Genomic DNA, 18,452 nt, shown 5'->3' with positions numbered 1-18,452 from the left:
TCAAAACCCAGAACACAATTTAAAAAAAATCCCAAAACACGAGTAGCACCACAAAACCTTCCCAAAAAACCGAGAAACCCTGCAACTTATTTTGTATTTGCTATCTACATTCAAAAGACCCTTTGTTCACTCAACAGACCTTGACAAGAGGTCAGAAGCTGTCCTTGACAGCTTTATACAACCACTCAGTCTGGACTGGTTGTATAAGAACTCTATGCTTATGGTAGCATTTATAAATTAGAGATCAGACCTTATGATGATAATGCTTTGGTAAATCTCATCTAGAGGTTCCTGACATACAACTAAAATACAGTGCCAAATTCAGCACTTGGTAGCACAAGCATATGTGATTTATTCCTCTGAAAAGTAAATCCAGCCCATAATAATGAACATTTCTACATGCTCTTTAAACCAGAAGATACTTCATTCCTCATTTTCTGTTTTTCTTCCCTCATTGTTTACTCATCAAGTACCAGATGAGAACATGTGAAAACCTCAGTAGATTACAAGCAAAGAGACTGCAGCACCAGGGGAAATACAAACATTCTTTGTTGCACTAGGCAGTGTAAGAATATACAGAAACAAAAGACATGAGACATTAGGATTAGTAATAAAATAACCGCAAAGTCTAAGTGGAATTTGTCACAAGAAATTACTTGTTTTACACATTACATTGCAAGGTGTTTTAGAAACACAAAAAGATCTGATTGTTATACATTTCTATGGCCATAAAGTGCTACATACAGCTGCTACCCCATGTGTATTAGAACAGATATATAACAATCTTGCACCAGCTTTCTTTTAACATATATTTGCTTTCAATTTTTTTTAAAAACAGAAATTCATTCTTTATTCTGATGAATAAAGACTTACAAACTGTAGTACAATGATGTCAACAGATTAATATTTGATTGATATGCACAGACATGAAGGTTTTTGTAATAGTTTCTAAGTAGGCAATTCTTAATCAAAGAGAAGCTTTGTCCTATAAGCAGGCCAATTTATTATTGCTTACCTTAAAAAAAATCTATTATTGGAAAGAACTATAAGCAACATTTTGTCATAATGTAACTGTAAGCTCAGCCTTTCTTGCTTAAACTAAAAAGTTAAATTTGCTCTTGTATATATTATAATTCCTACTATTATCAAGAGAGGCTATAGCATCATAGGTAAATTATCAGCTTTGCTTAGTTAAGTCTCAGCACAATAGTCAAAATTCCCATGGAGGACGAGCGTGTGTGGTGAATATTACAAACAGCAGTTAAGACTAAATCAGAGCTGTATTTAAGGCCCAGTACAGAATATAGCAGATTAAAAAAAAAAAAAAGTTCAAAAAGCCACAGATCCTTTGTATGAACTCTTAGACAGGAATCACTTAACTCGGGCATAATGTCCTAAATAATACTGCATCACAGATGCATTGTGTCAAGGAGACATGCACTTTTCTGCAGCATTTGGAAAACTAAGCATCTCTTGCAGCTCTGTGGAGACCCACCTTAACTGAAGGGTAACAAATCACTCTCACACATTTGTATGTCCACTGTTAACAACTTGGAAAAAAGCCATTCAGAATAAAGCCTAAAGTAACAAATCTGATCAGTCAATCTTTCTAGCCAAGCCTGGAACAGCAGCACAGAAAGGAGGCAAGCTCTAAATAGCACTTCATATTGGGTGCTCAAAACACTACAGAGGGTACTGGAAATTTTTGTGGATAAGCGTGTCTCTTCAGTCAGTAACATCACCCATGGAAAAAGTACACTGCTTCTTGAAGCTTTGTACTAAATTTTGAAAAAATCAGTTTCTAAGGGAGATCACTGTTCATTTTTTGTTAGTTTTGATTTCTATCTCAAATCACCCCTAAAATATTAGCTGTAAGACACTCCCCACAAAAACAAGAGATCAGAGACTACATCATGCTCCGCCCTGAGAGTCTGTAGTCCCAGTTACAACTCTCCTGAAATGAAGTACTGTTTGCAACACAAATTACAGAAGTTTTACTGGTAATTGTTCCCACCACCTTCTACAGAAAAATAAATCAGACCCCAATCTAATAATCAGATTAAACTAAAATAATCCTAAACTGAACATATAATGCCCACAGATGCATCAAAGTATTTTCTGAAAATACATGAGTTTATGCTCACTACAATCAGATATATATAAATGGGTAAATCTTTAGAGAAGTCATTTGACAGCTAATCTCTGTTTTGAGGTTTAGCTACAGTCAACTGAATATATTTGAAAATAAACATGCATACTTTATCACTAATTCAGTGTCTTGGGTATTTAAGTTTCAAATTCACATGTGTATAATTTTACATAATAACTGAAGTTACACATTTACAATAGGCACAAATTCCAACCAACAAAGAAATACTTTGGATCAGGTTTCCATTTTGAAAGACTCATTATGTTTATTTAGCTAATATTTTTAAACTCTTACTTCTCCTGTAAATATACCACTCTGTTACAGAATTATAAGCAATTAAATGACCCCATTATTTATAAGTCATAGAAGAAAGCTGCGTTCTCAGTAACCTGAGAAGAACTTCTACAAATCATATTGAATGTTTAATTAGAAACTTCAGTTACTCATTTACTGAGGACACATTCTTCACCTATTTCTTTCGTCCTGATTTTGTTTAGGTGGTAGTTAAGGGCAGCGAATCACATACATGAGCACAGGTACTATGAATTTACTGTGCAGAAGTAAACATACCAAACATGGATAAAATATGGAAATGGCAAGTTTTGCAACAGCTAGTGAAAGAAGAGTTATTTGGTGTGTACTTAAATAAAAAAGATATATATTTTTATTTTTAGGAACAGACAGCTAGAATCTGCATATCTAAATGAATGGGAAATTCAATTTCATACTGCTGTTTGCATAGAAGCATGAAAGGAAAAATGCACTTATAAGTATCTCAATTTTACTGCACATTTTTGGTAGAAATTAGACTAGAATACGCACATTTTCTTAACAGCAAGATTAAAAGTGGATTCACTTCTTGATGCACAATCAACTTCTGTTAGTATGAATTCTAACTTGTTATTAGGAAAATACATAAATCCACCAATAAACGATTGCTTTAAAAATGGAAAGAACAATCCTTTCTCCAGATCCATGACAGGGAAGATGGGAAACAATCAGTTTCAGTTGTGTCAAGAACTATTTGGGGTGGACATCAGGCAAAATTTCCCAGTCTTTTCTCACTGGGAAAGACCTCCTGTGTAAGTTTCAAAATGACTGTTCTCAGTGCTTTTTGTTTTTTGTTAAACAGGTGAAATAAATCTGTCAGGATCAACTTAAGACTACTTGAGAACAAGGACATAACATCCTTTATAGCTCTGCTTTTCTACAAGTGAAAAATATCTCCTAATATATGTTTCTTTTGAATGAAACAGACCTGCGAAGACATTATAACTGTAGCCCTGCTTAGCTTCATCTGACAGAGTAAAAATATTGCACTTCACACAGTTTAATTTTGTTCCCAAAATAAAATTAAGTCAAAAATTACTAATTCTTTCCTCTGGAACACAAATTTCAGAATATAGTATGCAAAAAAATGTGAGTAAGGTTATCTGCAGACATTGCATTTTTGTTCCAGAGGAGAAAAAAGTCTCAAGTGCACTGCAGAAAATAAAACTTTCAAAAAATGCAGAAATTATCACCAGTTTCACTGCATAACCTGCATCTGTTCTTATATAAAAAAAATAAAGTATTTTCATTAAACTTTATTGCACCATCACCTTTTTTTTTTAAAAATATCCCCCTTTCATTCAAGTCAAATATTAAATTATTTTTATCAACAAAATATAAGGTCTTCTTTAACAGCATGTAGATACAGTATAGGCGCCATACAGAAAAGTCTAAAAGAATAACATCAAATCAGAAGTGACAGAAAACAATCATTATGTTCTTCTCTATGATTAAAAAAAGATTGTGTAGGCTATCTATTGTATGCATGAAAAGCATCCCTTCTCATTCAAGGTGTTGAAGCAGGCGACACCTTCAAGCTGTCAAGTGCTGCATGAATTCTGAAGTGCAACCTGGACTCCATAGAGTATTCCTTGTAGTTGTTTCTGCAAAACAGACAACTTATTTTAAGAAAAAGATGTCTGGATTGAATTGTTTATACTTCCTATGTTTGTAAGTTAACAATCTTTATTCCCACAACAGGAAGCGGAGACTGACACACAGATTAGTTAGGACACATTTAAAACTACATCCACAAATTGAGTGAAGAAAACATAGACCAATACTAAAATTAAATGTCCTCATAAACTGAATCCATGTCTTAGCATCTCTTTCACTTATTTTGATCCTTTTAACAGCCCTCCCAAATACTAAAATTTGCTGTGAAAAGACAAGCCAAAGCCTTTTCTAACTACAGAAAAGCGTATTTGCAGAAAATGCAGGCTTCGACTCAGAACACAATTAAGCCAGAGTAATAAACATCATATCTACAGAAATCATATTCTGTAAATCCCATCCCCCCAAAACAAACAAACGAGCAAAAAAAAAAAAAAAAACCAGGAGGGGACACTATTACAAGACTGGGCTACTTCTCTGTTAACACAAGGGACATTCTATCTTATACTACAATCTACAGATAATGCAAATATGCTGCTCTACAGTACTTAATTAAACTCTCAACTGGTCTTCTGCAACACCATGTGAAAGGAAAAAGGGCTGTGATCAGACAGGTGTAGTGGCCTTTGACCTCTCTTATGAACGCCTTTAGTGGAACAGATTTAATTCCCACAGCTGCCCTCTGGGACAGAATGGTACATATCCCTTCCCTGGACTCTCCAGCTTCATCCCATGCATGCAGTGGACCCTCAGCATCTCTGAAGCCCATACAAGAAGTAAACATTTTCCCTTCATACTGTGTCTTATTTGAATCTGTCTACTCCACTGTGTATGAATTTTGCAGTTTCATGGAACTGCAAAATTCAACTATATTGGACAAGTCCTGCAAATCAAGAACAGAGATTTATAATTACTTGGATTTTGCAAGGAAGCTGTCAGGAAGAAAAAACAAGTGTCCTCAATGCTGCAAATACACAGTTATTCTTAATTTACAAGGTGATAAAAAAAATCCACTTACTTTGCAGTTTCTATGTATCTTATTGCTTTTTCTGTCTCATCCTGCTGTTTGTACAGAAGACCCAATTCATACAGCGTGAATGGCACCAAGTAGCTATCATATTTTATTTGCTTCTCACTAAAAAACCAAAAAATACCAAAATGGTTACTTACAACCCTGTTTAAGTGACTAGTTAACTTTAAAAGCAATCACTGCCTGTAACAGCACATAGCCAGAAAACACATTCTGAACCCTTTTTTAATGGTTAATTGATAAACAGTCTTGAAGCATCATAGAGCCCTAAACATGTAGTAGAAAATAAAGTTGAACAAAATGTAGGTACTCCATGCACCAGAAAACTTTTACCCTCACCCATGCAAAACATACACTTTATGAAGAATTGCTGTCTTTAGTTTTTTTCTAAATACCTCAGCTACAAAAGCCTGCCCATTGCCAGCTCCCTTTGGAAAAAGATGTTTAAGAAATAGTGTTCCTTTAACTTGCAATCAACCAAACCCCTCTGCCCTGTAACTCGCAATGTGCTTGACTAAACTCATATAGGACCTTAGAAACTGTAAGAGAAAACAAGATGGCAAGAGAACTAGAACACATTAACAATAACTCAACAACAAATTCTTAATAAAAAATTCCATTATTAATTTTTCTAAATAATTTGTTAGAAATATTGCACATGTAAATATGCTTCTTCAGCCCAAATACCTAAAAACTTACAAGACATTTTCAACTACAACCAGTACTGGACTCATGTTTCATATAGAAAAGCTATCACAAATGTTTTGGAGCTGACGCCCGAAAATCCACAGCACAGGAGAAACCAGTCTTCAACTGCAACATGTAACAACAACTTCTCATCTACATGGGGAAGCATTAATTACTGAACTGAAGCATTAACTACTAAATATTGAATTAAAAAATTAGGCCAAACGAACAGTAAACCTATCTGTATTGTCATTACTTACACGTAGCTCTGCAAATATAATTCCAAATGTATTTGGATACGACCTGACAGTTTGATTTATTTAGCCTATTTATTTATTTAACACCACATATACAAAGCTACAGTAAGCGTTAAATTGCTACAGAAAAATACATGTAAAGTTTTCTGGTTTTCTAACTACTTGCAGAGGTATTTTAATTTCAGATCCTTAACATTATGTTTATTTAGTCAAAATTCTAACATGACAGCTGCAACAGGAGTATCAGAAATGTCACCAAAAACTAGAAAATCTATTTCTGTTATTTTTTTACCTTTGAATTACTTTACTGAAACATAATTCAGCTTGCATGAGTCTTCCCAAGTGTTTCAGACAGAGGCCTTTCAGCAGCTGCAACATGCACACATCATCCACATAGTATTCATTGTGATCTAACAGTGAAAGTGAGATATGTCAAACAATTTGAAGACATCATGAAAAGGAAAATTAGATTTTCAATACGGAATATGTATTCAGATGCAGGATGTTGCTTCTTATGTTCTATACCTCAAAATGTACATATCCTTCAGGCATGGTTTAAAATACTGCTTACTAAAGAAGATGCACCCATGACATCTGTATCTTTCTCTTAAAAGACAGGCAAAGAAGAAATAAGAAAAATTGAAACATCCAACAAATGGGCATAAACTTCATTAACTGAAGATTAAACAGTCAATAATTAAATGTATTACATTACATAAATAGTCATTGTATAAAGATTTCTTACTTGCCTTACTTAAAGACTTCTTACTTCTTTATAGCTAAAACTACAGTGAGACAGGAACCATCATATTATCTTAACAGCTCCCCCTGATAACAGTAGCATAAAAAACCTGTAAAACCACGCCATGACTCTCTTACAGAACTCTTCAAAAGCATCATTTTCAGGTACAAATTCAAGAAACAATGTTTGCTAGTATTTTTATCATCTCTAATGTTTGAGAAGCCTCAGAAGTAGTGTATAATATTTGAAAAATATTTGAAAATAAGTAATAGTGTATAATATTTGAAAAACTTCATTGAAAGTCTTATGTTCAATAGAGCTAAAAATACCAGATGAAAGAGGGTGTTTGAAACAATTCAAAATTTACTTAACAAGAGTGATCCTTTTTAGTTCCCTTAGTTTGTAGCATTTGCTGGGTACATGGAAGGAAAAGAAATGAAAGAAAACACATATGGATAGACAGATGGCACTACATACATTAACAATTCAAGAAGCAAAACACTCTCCCTTCAGATCATGTTGTTTACAACTAATTACCAGCTCTCTAAGGTCACATTATTTTTTTCCTTAATAGTCTGCCAAAGAAATCCTACATAAACAGTTCTGAAACATGCAAGACTAATGCATTTTAGGACTCCGCAAAGTGCTTTGCCATCATGTTCAGCCTTATTTCTGTCTGTGTTTAAACCCAGAAAGTCTTGATAGATTGTAACTGACAGACTGTGCTTTTAGGGACAGCAGAAGTGCAGCACAGGAGTACTTTGCATTCTCTCTAGCCTGTTTTGCTAGGCTAAGGTGTTGGACTCTGTGACTGTCTCCTGAAGGACTCATTCATTGAAATAACTGGGGGCATGCACTGATGTCAGTACGGGCTCACCAGTCTTTAACAACTTCAACTAGTACTCTAATTTCCCAAAAGTATAGAAGCTAAAACATTAACACTAAATGCACAAATAACAAATGCACAGGCCAATTTAACACAGATAACCTTGCAATAAATGTGGGAGAACCATCTTTGCAGCTGCAGTGGTCTACAACAAAGGATGTATCAATACCAGGATTAAAAAAAACAAGCAAAAAATTATTTTTTCTTGAAGTTAAATAATCTGTTTTTATATATTGCATATGAAAAAAAAAATAAAGATTCCCAGAAATTCTGGGGAAAAAAAAATAAAAACACCATCTCTAATGTCCTCCATTTGTTCCTTCTACCATCTCTATTTTCAGCTCTATACAACATAAAATTACTTTCAGTCCTTGAGAGATCCCATGCTGTGCCTGTTCATGTGAAACAAATGAAATAAAAACAGTTCTATGAAGTCTCAATCCCAAAATGACCTTTGTGTATAATCAACACCCTTCTTTCACAGGACCTTAGCAATCCTTTGATATTACTACTACTAAAAATGGTCTATTAAAATTTTATTGTAACCTTGTCAGCAGCCTTAATCTTTTTTTTTTTTTTTTTGGAATTCAGTAGCAACTCTTTATTTTCACTGAATCAGTATCTTTAAAAGCAGATCAAAATCACATCTATGAAATCCAGAATAAAATAACATCTGACAGAAGTTATTACTAAAAAAAGAACCCAGAAAGTATATACACTTCCAGACTATATCCTATTTGCAAACAGTGAATTTCCATAAGAAAAAACACAGTGATTTTATCTCCATTGCTTTAATTTTGGTACCTTGTACATCTTTCCTCAGAGATTCAATAGAAAATTTACTTCACTGTTACAACAGATGAGCACTTCTAGTACAAATCACAGCACAATACAGCACTGGATTTCCAACAGGTTCTGTCAGAACTCTCCATGTGGAACTCAGGGGAATTACTTTATTTGCAAGTATCTTGCATGTCACTACACTTTTGTTTAATATTACAAGAAAAAAGGAAAACACTTGAGATTTAAAAGGCACACTGTTGATCCTGCAGAAAAGTGAAGGGCAACACAGAAAATAAAGGAACCCCATTCAAACATGGCCATACAGGTTACTCTCATTTGGTTTATTATATCATCCAGATTTGACCACTATAAATTTCTTGCAGGTCCCTGGATAATTTCTTATGCATCGTCTCAATTTACACTATAAATCATACTTAGGTATATATTACATTTCTGAATTGCTGTTTTAACCACTAAAATTGTTCATAAGTGTGACTTATGGTTTAGTGTTCATAACCACTAAACCATACAACCATTAAACTGCTAAATTGTTCATTAATGTGAGTAGAATCTGCGTTCAATAAAAATTATTTTAATGAATTATCATTTAAAAAGATTCACATGAAAAATGACATTTATTCTAGAAAAACTCAAAAGAGAATTCTCCCCAAAAATTCACATGACAGGTAAAAGAACTATGCTGATAAAATCTGACAAAAATCAAGTACTTATGCAGTAAACCAGTTGTAATAAATGAATTTAAATTCTTTTAGGAGTAAATTATGGGCTGATTCTCTAAACATTACTCCAAGATGTAAAACCATGGTCAAAGTTTATTCATTAAGTATATTTAATTTTACAACTAGCAAATTTTGCCAGAAAGCAAAACAAAAAACCCGACTCATTAATGCATAGCACTTCATCAAATATTTTATACTTTGTCATATTCTCTGCAGCACGTGTCATATGTAATAAAGCATGATATGAATTGGTTTAGAAAAAATATTTTTCAGACATTTAAGATATTAGCAGATTATGGTCCAAGAACACTCTCAAAGACAAGAAAAAATAAGCTAGACCAGCCATGTTCTGTAACCAATAACCTGATGTCCCTGAGTTTTCTGTATTCTTCTGCAGCATCAATCACACTGCATAAAGAACATATTGAAGAACCATGCCTAAATTTCGTGAGGCTCCAAAACTTCCATACTTTGACTTAATTAGAACATTGTCAAAGCCAACACTTACATCACAGAATATAAGAAGACAAAAGCATAGAAAAATGTCAGCATTTCTTATAAGATTATTAATTCCACCTTAATTGATCACTTACTAGTTTCATTTTGTAGAGCAGCTTCTTCTTTCTCAATTGTTACCAGTAAGTTTTCAGTAAGGTCTGCTCTTTTGCCCACAATTGCAAATCCATTCCAGACATACATCATTTCCTGATTAAAAAAAAAAAACAAAACCAACCAACCAACACAAAAAGGTAAGAACAACCCATGGAATTGCATAAATATTTAACTAAAGAGTGCCTCTAAAAAGGCTGTTGTGGAACATTTTTGAGTATATAAAATACTACCAAAGCTTGTTTTGGTACAACACATCTATGAATAGGAAAGGAAAAATTACACTGAATGTGTGCTGACAAAGGCAATTTGTGTTTTTAAGAGTTGAATGTTTTGATGCCTTTTTAACGGATTCTACTATCATGTATTTTCACAGATCTTCAGAAATTAAACTGAACAGATTTTATCAGGACAGTTTACCATCACCCACATAACATGTCAGCAAAACCAGATGCTTTAGATTAAACTTGTGGTCCCTGCCACCTAAAATAAAGAAGGAGCTAAAAGTAGTTCTTTCTAAAGGATGATAGGTAAATTTGGAATTTGCATTTGAGTGTGTTCTTGTATATACAGCATACTTATGTAAGCATGCACCCAAAACCACGCTCTAAATGCTCTAATTCATAGACAATTACCTGCCATTCAGGACAAAACTGGAGGTAGATAAAACTTTCTGGATAAAAATGTGATTCCAGTAGGCACATCCAACATATGATTTTACTATAATTTCTACAAAATTTTGTTGGAAAAAAATCAAGGCAAATCCTGGAAACATATCTTCCCAGATGGCTCAGTACAACAGAAAGCAATAAGCTTGATTTGATACATTATTACATTGTAAAACTTGAGGAGAATAAGGGTTAATGCTCACCAACAAGGAGCTTTGCCAAGATCTTTACTCAGTCATTACAAACTAGAGTATCATTTGTTCTACCATAATTGAAATTACACCTCTGAAATATGATGCCTAATGTCATTCTGAAGCTGATACAATACATTGGTGAAAGATTTCCACTTGCATTTGTAGTGTAAATATGTACATTTTCAGACAGAGAAAAAATCTGGTTGTATCAAAGTCTGAAACAATGTTAATAACATCATCAACTACATCATGCTAGATTATTTCAACTCTGTAGTCCTGTCTAATTTATACTTACTGAAATAAACCATACATTATGTTTGGTTATGCTTAGTCCATGATGAGAATGTTCCTAAATTAAAACAGAATGCTGAATTTGACAGCAAGACCAAATACATATATTCACAACTTACAAGCACTCTGCTGTACAAGCCCAAGACAAATTTTACTTAGTCCTCTACATGCAATTTAATACAGAATGAATTTTAGAACCAGAGGATTACTTTTATTTAGACTCCTCCATCTATATCAATGAGCATTAACATAAGAAATTTCTTCTTGAATTAGGTTTTTCATGCACAGTTGTTGGTAAATTATGGACATACAAAGATTTTAGCATACACATATGAGAAGTATCAGTGCTGTGCACACAGAAGCAGACTGTGCAATACTAATCACTCTGATGTTAAAATACAGGAAATTAGAATAGCATTCATAAAGTTACTTCAGCTTCTGCTTGTTTTAATCAGACTCAATACAAGGGGAATAAAAAAAACACAAAAAACCAACCACCACACTTCATTTTCATAAGAAAAACAGAAAGTACCAAAGTACTCTTTAACTTCCTAATGAGTCTAGAAGACAAGGACTAAAATCCTACCAACCTAAAGAACATTAATGCAGTTTTCTGTATGCTGAGCTTTTCACATGAAAAATACGGCACTTGTTTTATACTGCTGCTTAGTTGGTAGCATGATCTAGTCTCTAATACTTTTCACCAAAATCACATTGAATTAATGCAGTACTTCTTTAAAAAACTTAAAATGCAGACATATAATACCTGACAATATTATTCCTTCCCTGTATAATGAACTACTCTGATTTCTTTTCTCTTTGAAAAGGATGAAAACAAAGCAAGAACAAATACCAAGGCAGGTAATATCAGCTTCACTGGTTGAGGACATGCATAGCGTCGAGCTTTCCTAACTGCAAACTTCTCAGTCGGGATAGATTTTCCTGCAATTCTCTGTTTTAGACCATCCACTTGTCTACAAGAAGGGAAAATGGAAAAAAAAAAGTTTTTTGTTGGTATTTTTTTTCATCTCATTTTAGCTAAAAAGACTTGCTGTTATCCTCTGAAATTTAACATCTTAAAATTTTTTTACACCATGGAGACCAGAGCTGCAGGATTTATCTTTGCTGATAAAAGCAATTCTTATGCTAAAGGCAAAGAGAAAAAAATGGAAAGTTTATGGTTATAAGCAAGAAGTAAAACACATAAGATAAAGACATGGGAGGACAAAGAGTACACATTCAGCTGCTTTATAAAAGTTTACCTGAATAAAGACACTATGTCCTCACCAGTCTTCTTCAAATCATCCTCTGGAAGCATACACAGAATTGCTGCCTTCTGGAATACATATATTGCCTGTTTCAAAAAGAAACAGCAACAGATTACCACATCTGATTTTCTGTGTTTAATCAATACATTAAAGACTCAAATCTCTCACCCAATTGCTGTAGCAAAGTATTCCCATAATTCTCAGGCAGATATAACTATAAAAGTTTAGTATTCCCTTTGTCACAGAATTTATGCTGTAAGTTTATTTTTAATGTATTTATATTTTTATATCAGTCAGAAAGTTAAAGGTATCCCCTGCAAAAAACAGGAGAATTTATTATGCAAACCACTGTCAAAGAGATGAGGTTAAATGACTTAACTGTTCTAAAGTCCATTACTGTTATTATACGATCTATTACTTGTAGACATGAAAAAACCAGACGGAAATATCTGGGTACTGATTCAAGGAATGTTTAATAACTGGGTTTTTGCAGGGAAAAAAAATCTGTAATTCTATTAAAGACAGTTGCATTTCATGCTGAATATACTATTCTCTTCCTCTTTTGCCAAGAATTAGATGTATACCCTTTTTCATTAAGATAATAAAAGAGTAATCTATAGAGGAACAGATAATAATAATGCATAAAAGGTTATTGGCTTGGTTCATTGCGCTTGCTTCATACCGTGAAAAACATTTTTACAAGGAAAAGGTTATCTGATAGGCCAGCTTTTCTTGTGAGATCCTGTCCCCAGCAGTCTTTCTCATTTTGTGCCACAAAGCATCTGAAGATTAGGTGTGTGTGTTTATAAACACCAAACACAATTTCTTCAGCCAAGTTTTACTAGTGAATATTAGAATTTGACTCGAGACACAAGTTTACAGTTTTCCCATCCCTCTTCTTTCTCCCAACCTGGGTAAGCACCTCCATTTTTGGAGGGGCCAAAGCATTGCTGCTTATGGTTCTGCTGCTTCAAAATGTGAAATAAAAAGTCATCCTTAACCACCCAGTTAAAACAGTTTGGTCCCATTGTGTCTCTGTTTATGAGTTTCTCAGGAAGGCAAACATTACACTTATTGTGCAAAATTAAAAGTGACTTTAACTGTAGAGACCACTGGTACACCACAACAATGTCCACCTGCCCATTTACCTTAGACCACCTGCTCTCTTTGCTGAGCAGGTCTGCATACCGATATGCCCGAAGCCAGTCCTGCTGGAAGGTGTAGCACCACATCAGTTCCCAGTAACAGAGATGATGAATCTGTTTCCACTCTTGCTGGGCTGCTATGCAGTCTTGGAACCTCAACTGTGCCTATGAGTAAGTAGTTAAGGAAGAATGATGAAAACTGGCTCAATTATAGCTCCATGTGAGAGCACTGTCTAATTACAGGACAAGCTCTTACCTAGCACCCAGGTGGAAAAACACCTGACAAGTAAAATGAGATAAACTTCCCTTTCAGTCTCACTTAGAGAGAGGGCTGGAATCAACATTGACAGTGAATGTGAACAGGGGTAACAGCATACTTATCAGTCCAACTGATACATAGATGAATTAATTGTTTTTACTCCTCAGGCTAAACACTAAACAAAAATTTTAGAAAAAAATATCATTTACCTTTTCAAAATTTCCTTTCAGTATATCTATTCTGGCAGCATAAAACAGAATAATGGAACCCTTGAAAAGAGATGAGAAAAATAACCAATTAGGAGTTTGAGCATAGGGAAATACATTTCTGTTATAACATTTATTAGAAATACGCACATTTGGAAATTTCAGGAGGTAGGGTTCGAGGAGACTGTCTGCTTCCTGAAGGTTGGCTTCCCCTGTACCTAGAAAACGTAACAAACCAACCTCAATGTACTCAAAAGAATCCAAGTTTTCACATTTTATTTGACAGATCAATGGATGATAGCTTTATGTGAAAGCAGAATTATTTCATCATCTTGTGTTTCTATAAACTAAATTCTTGTCTCAAAAATACTTTGTGATTTAAAAATACTAAATGTCTGTAAATTGAAAAAAAATTACAGACAATATAGGAATATTTTTTGGACTGTTCCATCACTGATCCTAGTTATATTTTTAAATCCCTTTAATTGCTTTAGCAAGATAGGAAAACATCCTCAGCTGCCTCTTCTCCTAATTTTGAAATCAGTAATGAAATACAAGTGATACTGGAAGAAATGAAGTTCTCCTTAATTTCCTGATGAGCCTGAGGGACAAGTACTAAAATATTTAAATATTAAAGAATGAGAAAATATATGGTAAAGAAGCATATAGAATTAATTACGACTTCCAGCTCTAAATGGCAAAAATAGTTAGTTCTGGTTCTATAGCTTTTTTCTGGAGATAGTTTTCACAACATCTGATTTAAATTTATGGATAATTATTTTCCTGTACTTAATAATATTTTGCAATATTTTGCTGTTGAGACAGCCCTGCAAATGGAGCAAGATGTTGGTATAATGCTATCTACCCTCACTATTTCTGCAGACACAACTTTGTCATGGATATTAATTTTAGATCATAATTAAGTATACAGCAAACTCCTATTTGGCCACAATTTTGAAATTCTGTTATATAAATAAATCACAATATCTATCATAAGGTGTAGCATGACTGAAAAGCTACACAGTGGGTCTCACCAAGGATTAAGGAGACGTAAGTATGATAAACCAACAGGGTGAAAGTACACAGAATGGCCCTCAAACTGCTGCCAGATGCGCCTTCCCGTAGTTGGCAGAGGCCCAACTCCTAAGAAATATCACAAACACATGCAGAATTAACTATAAGTATACAGAGTTACTATCAATTTTTTCTGGCTAATGAAAATTCAATTTTCCCTTCAGATGTAAGTATTTCACAATTCAGTACTTATCTCAAATCCAACAAAACCCTCTACCAAAATATTTCTGTCACGGCTAACAGCACTCAGGAAGAAGACTAATCTAACTCTTAATAAAATCATGCATTTCAGTGCTCTGGTGAAATGGGAACACCACATGAACCATGCAGACACACAGGTCTACAACCCTTCCCCACTGTGTTCTGACTCAACCTTTCAGAATAACATCCTTCAATCTATGTGCGGTGGGAAACTCTCTCAGCTGTTCCAGTGCTACTTGTTGGCGTGAGACTTCCTCCACTGAAAACCCTGGCTATCCTCAATTCTCTTCCATCAAGTCAGCCATAAGTCAACTATTTTGAGGCTCTGACCAAAATATTACCTCTGCTGATACACCAATGTCTAAAGACAGATCCAGATTCATGGAGCCTTATGCAGATCTTAACACATGAGATTTCCCTTACGTTTCTGTTTAGACCCATTACATAACAGCTTGACTATCTGAGGGATGTTGAGCTCACAGCTTCCCTAATCAAAAGCAGTGACTCCTCAGAAACATATTTTTGCCTCAAAACAAATATTAACAGATCAGTTTTATTGCATAGCAACTTGATGAATTATAGGAGAATTCAAGCACCCCACAAAAAAAAATTGTGATATTTCAAAACCATTCTTTTCTTCCAGCCTTTACTGCATTTTTAGTCAGGGAAAAATAGATATTTTGGAAAAGCTTCAGCAAGAACCAGGTTTTACGGAGGAAGAAATGGAATGAACTGGTCTCTACTGAAGTCTAATTTTACAGCAGGAGAACCATATTGTGGACAATCTAACAGCAATAAGACCATATGGTGACTGCAGCTATAGTAATTTGAAGTTCAGTTGTGTGCATTTCTGTGGGTCACCTCATTACAATTTCTTACTTAAGGATTTTTTAGGTTTTTCATTTCTTATGGGCATCAAAAGGAGTTTTAAAGAGCTGTAAAATAATTAAAAAACAAGTTACAAATATTTTTGTCATCCATGAGAGAAAGATGTACCTAGAGTCCAGGATGACACGTGACATTCACAATTTTTTTTTCCCCAAAGAAATGGGCTGGGATTTGTGTGGAAAAATGTAGAAATATAACTCTTCCCTCAGTTACTGGTGAGGAATGTCAATTTCTGACTACATCAACTAGGAAAAGAAGCTGATATCCCCTACTTAAGGATCACCAAAAGGAAAGGATATTGCATTGGCAAAATCTCCTCTTAAGTAAACTGGTCCTTTCTCATGCATGTTAAAGAGTGGAGTATCACCATATGTGCTTTTATGCCTGTATCATCTAACCCATTTCTTTTTTTAACAACAGTAAAATACTGATAAACAATCAATATTATGCTTCCAGTGTGGAATACATGGCATTAAATCCATCCAGTCTTTTATCTGAGAAAAAATTAATTTGAAAAAGCAAGTATCAAACTGAATACCCTATTGCCAGAAAATCCAATAAATTCTAGAAGTCGGAGGATCCTTCCTGGTAAAAGTGACAGCATCTGAAATACATTTAAAAATAAAAAGATAACTGTAAACATGTACACTTCAAAAAAAAAGTTACATTGTTATAAATGTGAACCAAAAAGGCCACCTACTATGTTAAATGCTATTAGACATTAGTAAAAATTTAGTAAAAATTTTTTACATTAGTAAAAAATTAAAAGATGAAAGAACCTGAAAGTAAACATGCATGCTCAGAATTCTGATGACCATCCAGCATGAAAATAGACAGAGTCCAGCTGTGCTTCTTTAGAGAATGACAGAGTTTTCTATCTTCAGCTGGTTAAAATTGCTTGAAAACTGTGGGTCTTTTAGAATGAAAGTCTAATCTATTTTAGTATGACTCACAACCTACAACTGCCATGTCACCATACTATTATTTCATTTTATTAGGAGTCTCACAGAGGCTCTACTTGTTCCTCTTGTGGGAGTACTGAATCAGCAGATCAGTGAGCATAATGGTTTTAGAAATACTAGCTGTTGCTATCATGCTTTAGCCCTCTATCACAGGCATTTTTGTTCCCTCTGTTACTGCATCCTCCACATCCTACACAACAGAAAATGTACAAACATCACAACCACCTTTTCCATAGCATTAAGAAGCAGGTCAACTTGAGGGTCAGTTTTTAGAAAGCTCCATTCACCCTAATACGTTTTGCCCATCAGACACTTTTTCTGTTAAGCCTCCTACTGAGAGGACTCCATGAAGAATAGGAGAGGCAAGAACACTTATGAACACAGTTGCTTGAATTTTAAAGTCAGGTGCAGATAAACCTGAGTTCTTCTGACCAGACTTAAAATTGGCCATCTCCAATCTAGAATGATACAGAAATTAACATACTGGCAGAAATCAGCTTTAACTATTGCCATGACAGATGTGAAAAGGTAACTGTAGCAAATTGTAAAGAAAAGGCAATTTTCCTTTGCACAAACTCAGTAAACTACTGTTCATTCTTCTATGTATAATTATCTATGAGAATCTAGAGTATGTCACTGAAGTAAAAGAATGGGATACATGGGGGAGTTAAAATTAAACAGTCACTCCAGGCATTTTGTAACCACAGCATAAGCATCTTTAAAAATCCTGCTACACACAGGTAGATGCAGCTCCCTTTTCACTTCAGAAATAGAGGTATTAGTTAATCCCAGAGAACTAAACTGTTCAGAAAAAACTAACAGAAACATCCCAGAAAGCATGCACACACTCAGAAGTTAATGCTGGTTTCACATTGCATAAAACCTCCAAACCCCATATCTCTATTTTACAAATGTGTAAATGTTAAATCAGTTACAGTAGCACATATACAAAGAAAGACAGTCCTACAGAATAACCCAATGGCCTTTCTGTAGAAGAAGAAGTCATACCAAGTTGAATGCTCCAATTCCAAGTTTCACTCCTCCTTCAAACTGGTAGTACGTTTCATTTTTGCTTTTGTTCCCCTGAGTCGTCTGTAGCACCTGATGACATTCCCTTGTGATGGAGAAAAAAACGAGGGAAGGGGAAACACAACATAGAAATTACTGACTGGTGACTAGGATAGATACAAAAATATTCCTTTGTATTTTGGGAGTATTAATGCCACTCCAACTGCTTATATTACTTTTGAGTTCAAGTGTTTTCTAATAGCTTACTTGTATATTTGATAACTTGTCCTAATTTTCAGGCCACCTTTGATAAAGTTGATCATATTTTCATCCTGGAAGAAAAATATTGTGTGATCATATTACACATAACACATACATAAAAATCCTCCAGCTACATATAAATTTATAAATAAGCTTATGTTATAGTAGGAAACACTAAAAACGTTTTTCAGTCACTAGAT

At 34.3% G+C, this 18,452-nt stretch overlaps 1 protein-coding gene across 2 annotated transcripts in view; it reads right to left on the bottom strand.

Annotated features, from left to right (window-relative positions):
• Window positions 1-533: 533 nt before the first annotated feature.
• TTC39B (tetratricopeptide repeat domain 39B) overlaps window positions 534-18,452 on the bottom strand; it is a 74,052-nt gene continuing 56,133 nt past the window's right edge. For both annotated transcript variants that reach the window (XM_058043969.1, XM_058043970.1), the window contains 13 exons: window positions 18,259-18,323; window positions 17,992-18,097; window positions 16,560-16,625; window positions 14,893-15,001; window positions 14,009-14,076; window positions 13,862-13,921; window positions 13,397-13,558; window positions 12,243-12,334; window positions 11,834-11,954; window positions 9,812-9,923; window positions 6,360-6,477; window positions 5,112-5,228; window positions 534-4,083 (listed from right to left, as the gene is read on the bottom strand). In XM_058043969.1, coding sequence (XP_057899952.1) covers window positions 3,987-4,083; window positions 5,112-5,228; window positions 6,360-6,477; window positions 9,812-9,923; window positions 11,834-11,954; window positions 12,243-12,334; window positions 13,397-13,558; window positions 13,862-13,921; window positions 14,009-14,076; window positions 14,893-15,001; window positions 16,560-16,625; window positions 17,992-18,097; window positions 18,259-18,323 — 1,293 coding nt within the window. In that variant the 3' untranslated portion in view covers window positions 534-3,986. The remainder of the gene's footprint in view (window positions 4,084-5,111; window positions 5,229-6,359; window positions 6,478-9,811; window positions 9,924-11,833; window positions 11,955-12,242; window positions 12,335-13,396; window positions 13,559-13,861; window positions 13,922-14,008; window positions 14,077-14,892; window positions 15,002-16,559; window positions 16,626-17,991; window positions 18,098-18,258; window positions 18,324-18,452) is intronic.

Source organism: Melospiza georgiana, chromosome Z (genome assembly GCF_028018845.1).
Source record: "Melospiza georgiana isolate bMelGeo1 chromosome Z, bMelGeo1.pri, whole genome shotgun sequence".
In the NCBI taxonomy this organism is placed as follows: Eukaryota; Metazoa; Chordata; class Aves; order Passeriformes; family Passerellidae; genus Melospiza; species Melospiza georgiana.
The sequence above is the reverse complement of the archived record's forward strand: the minus strand, read 5'-3'. Positions and strand labels throughout refer to the sequence as shown.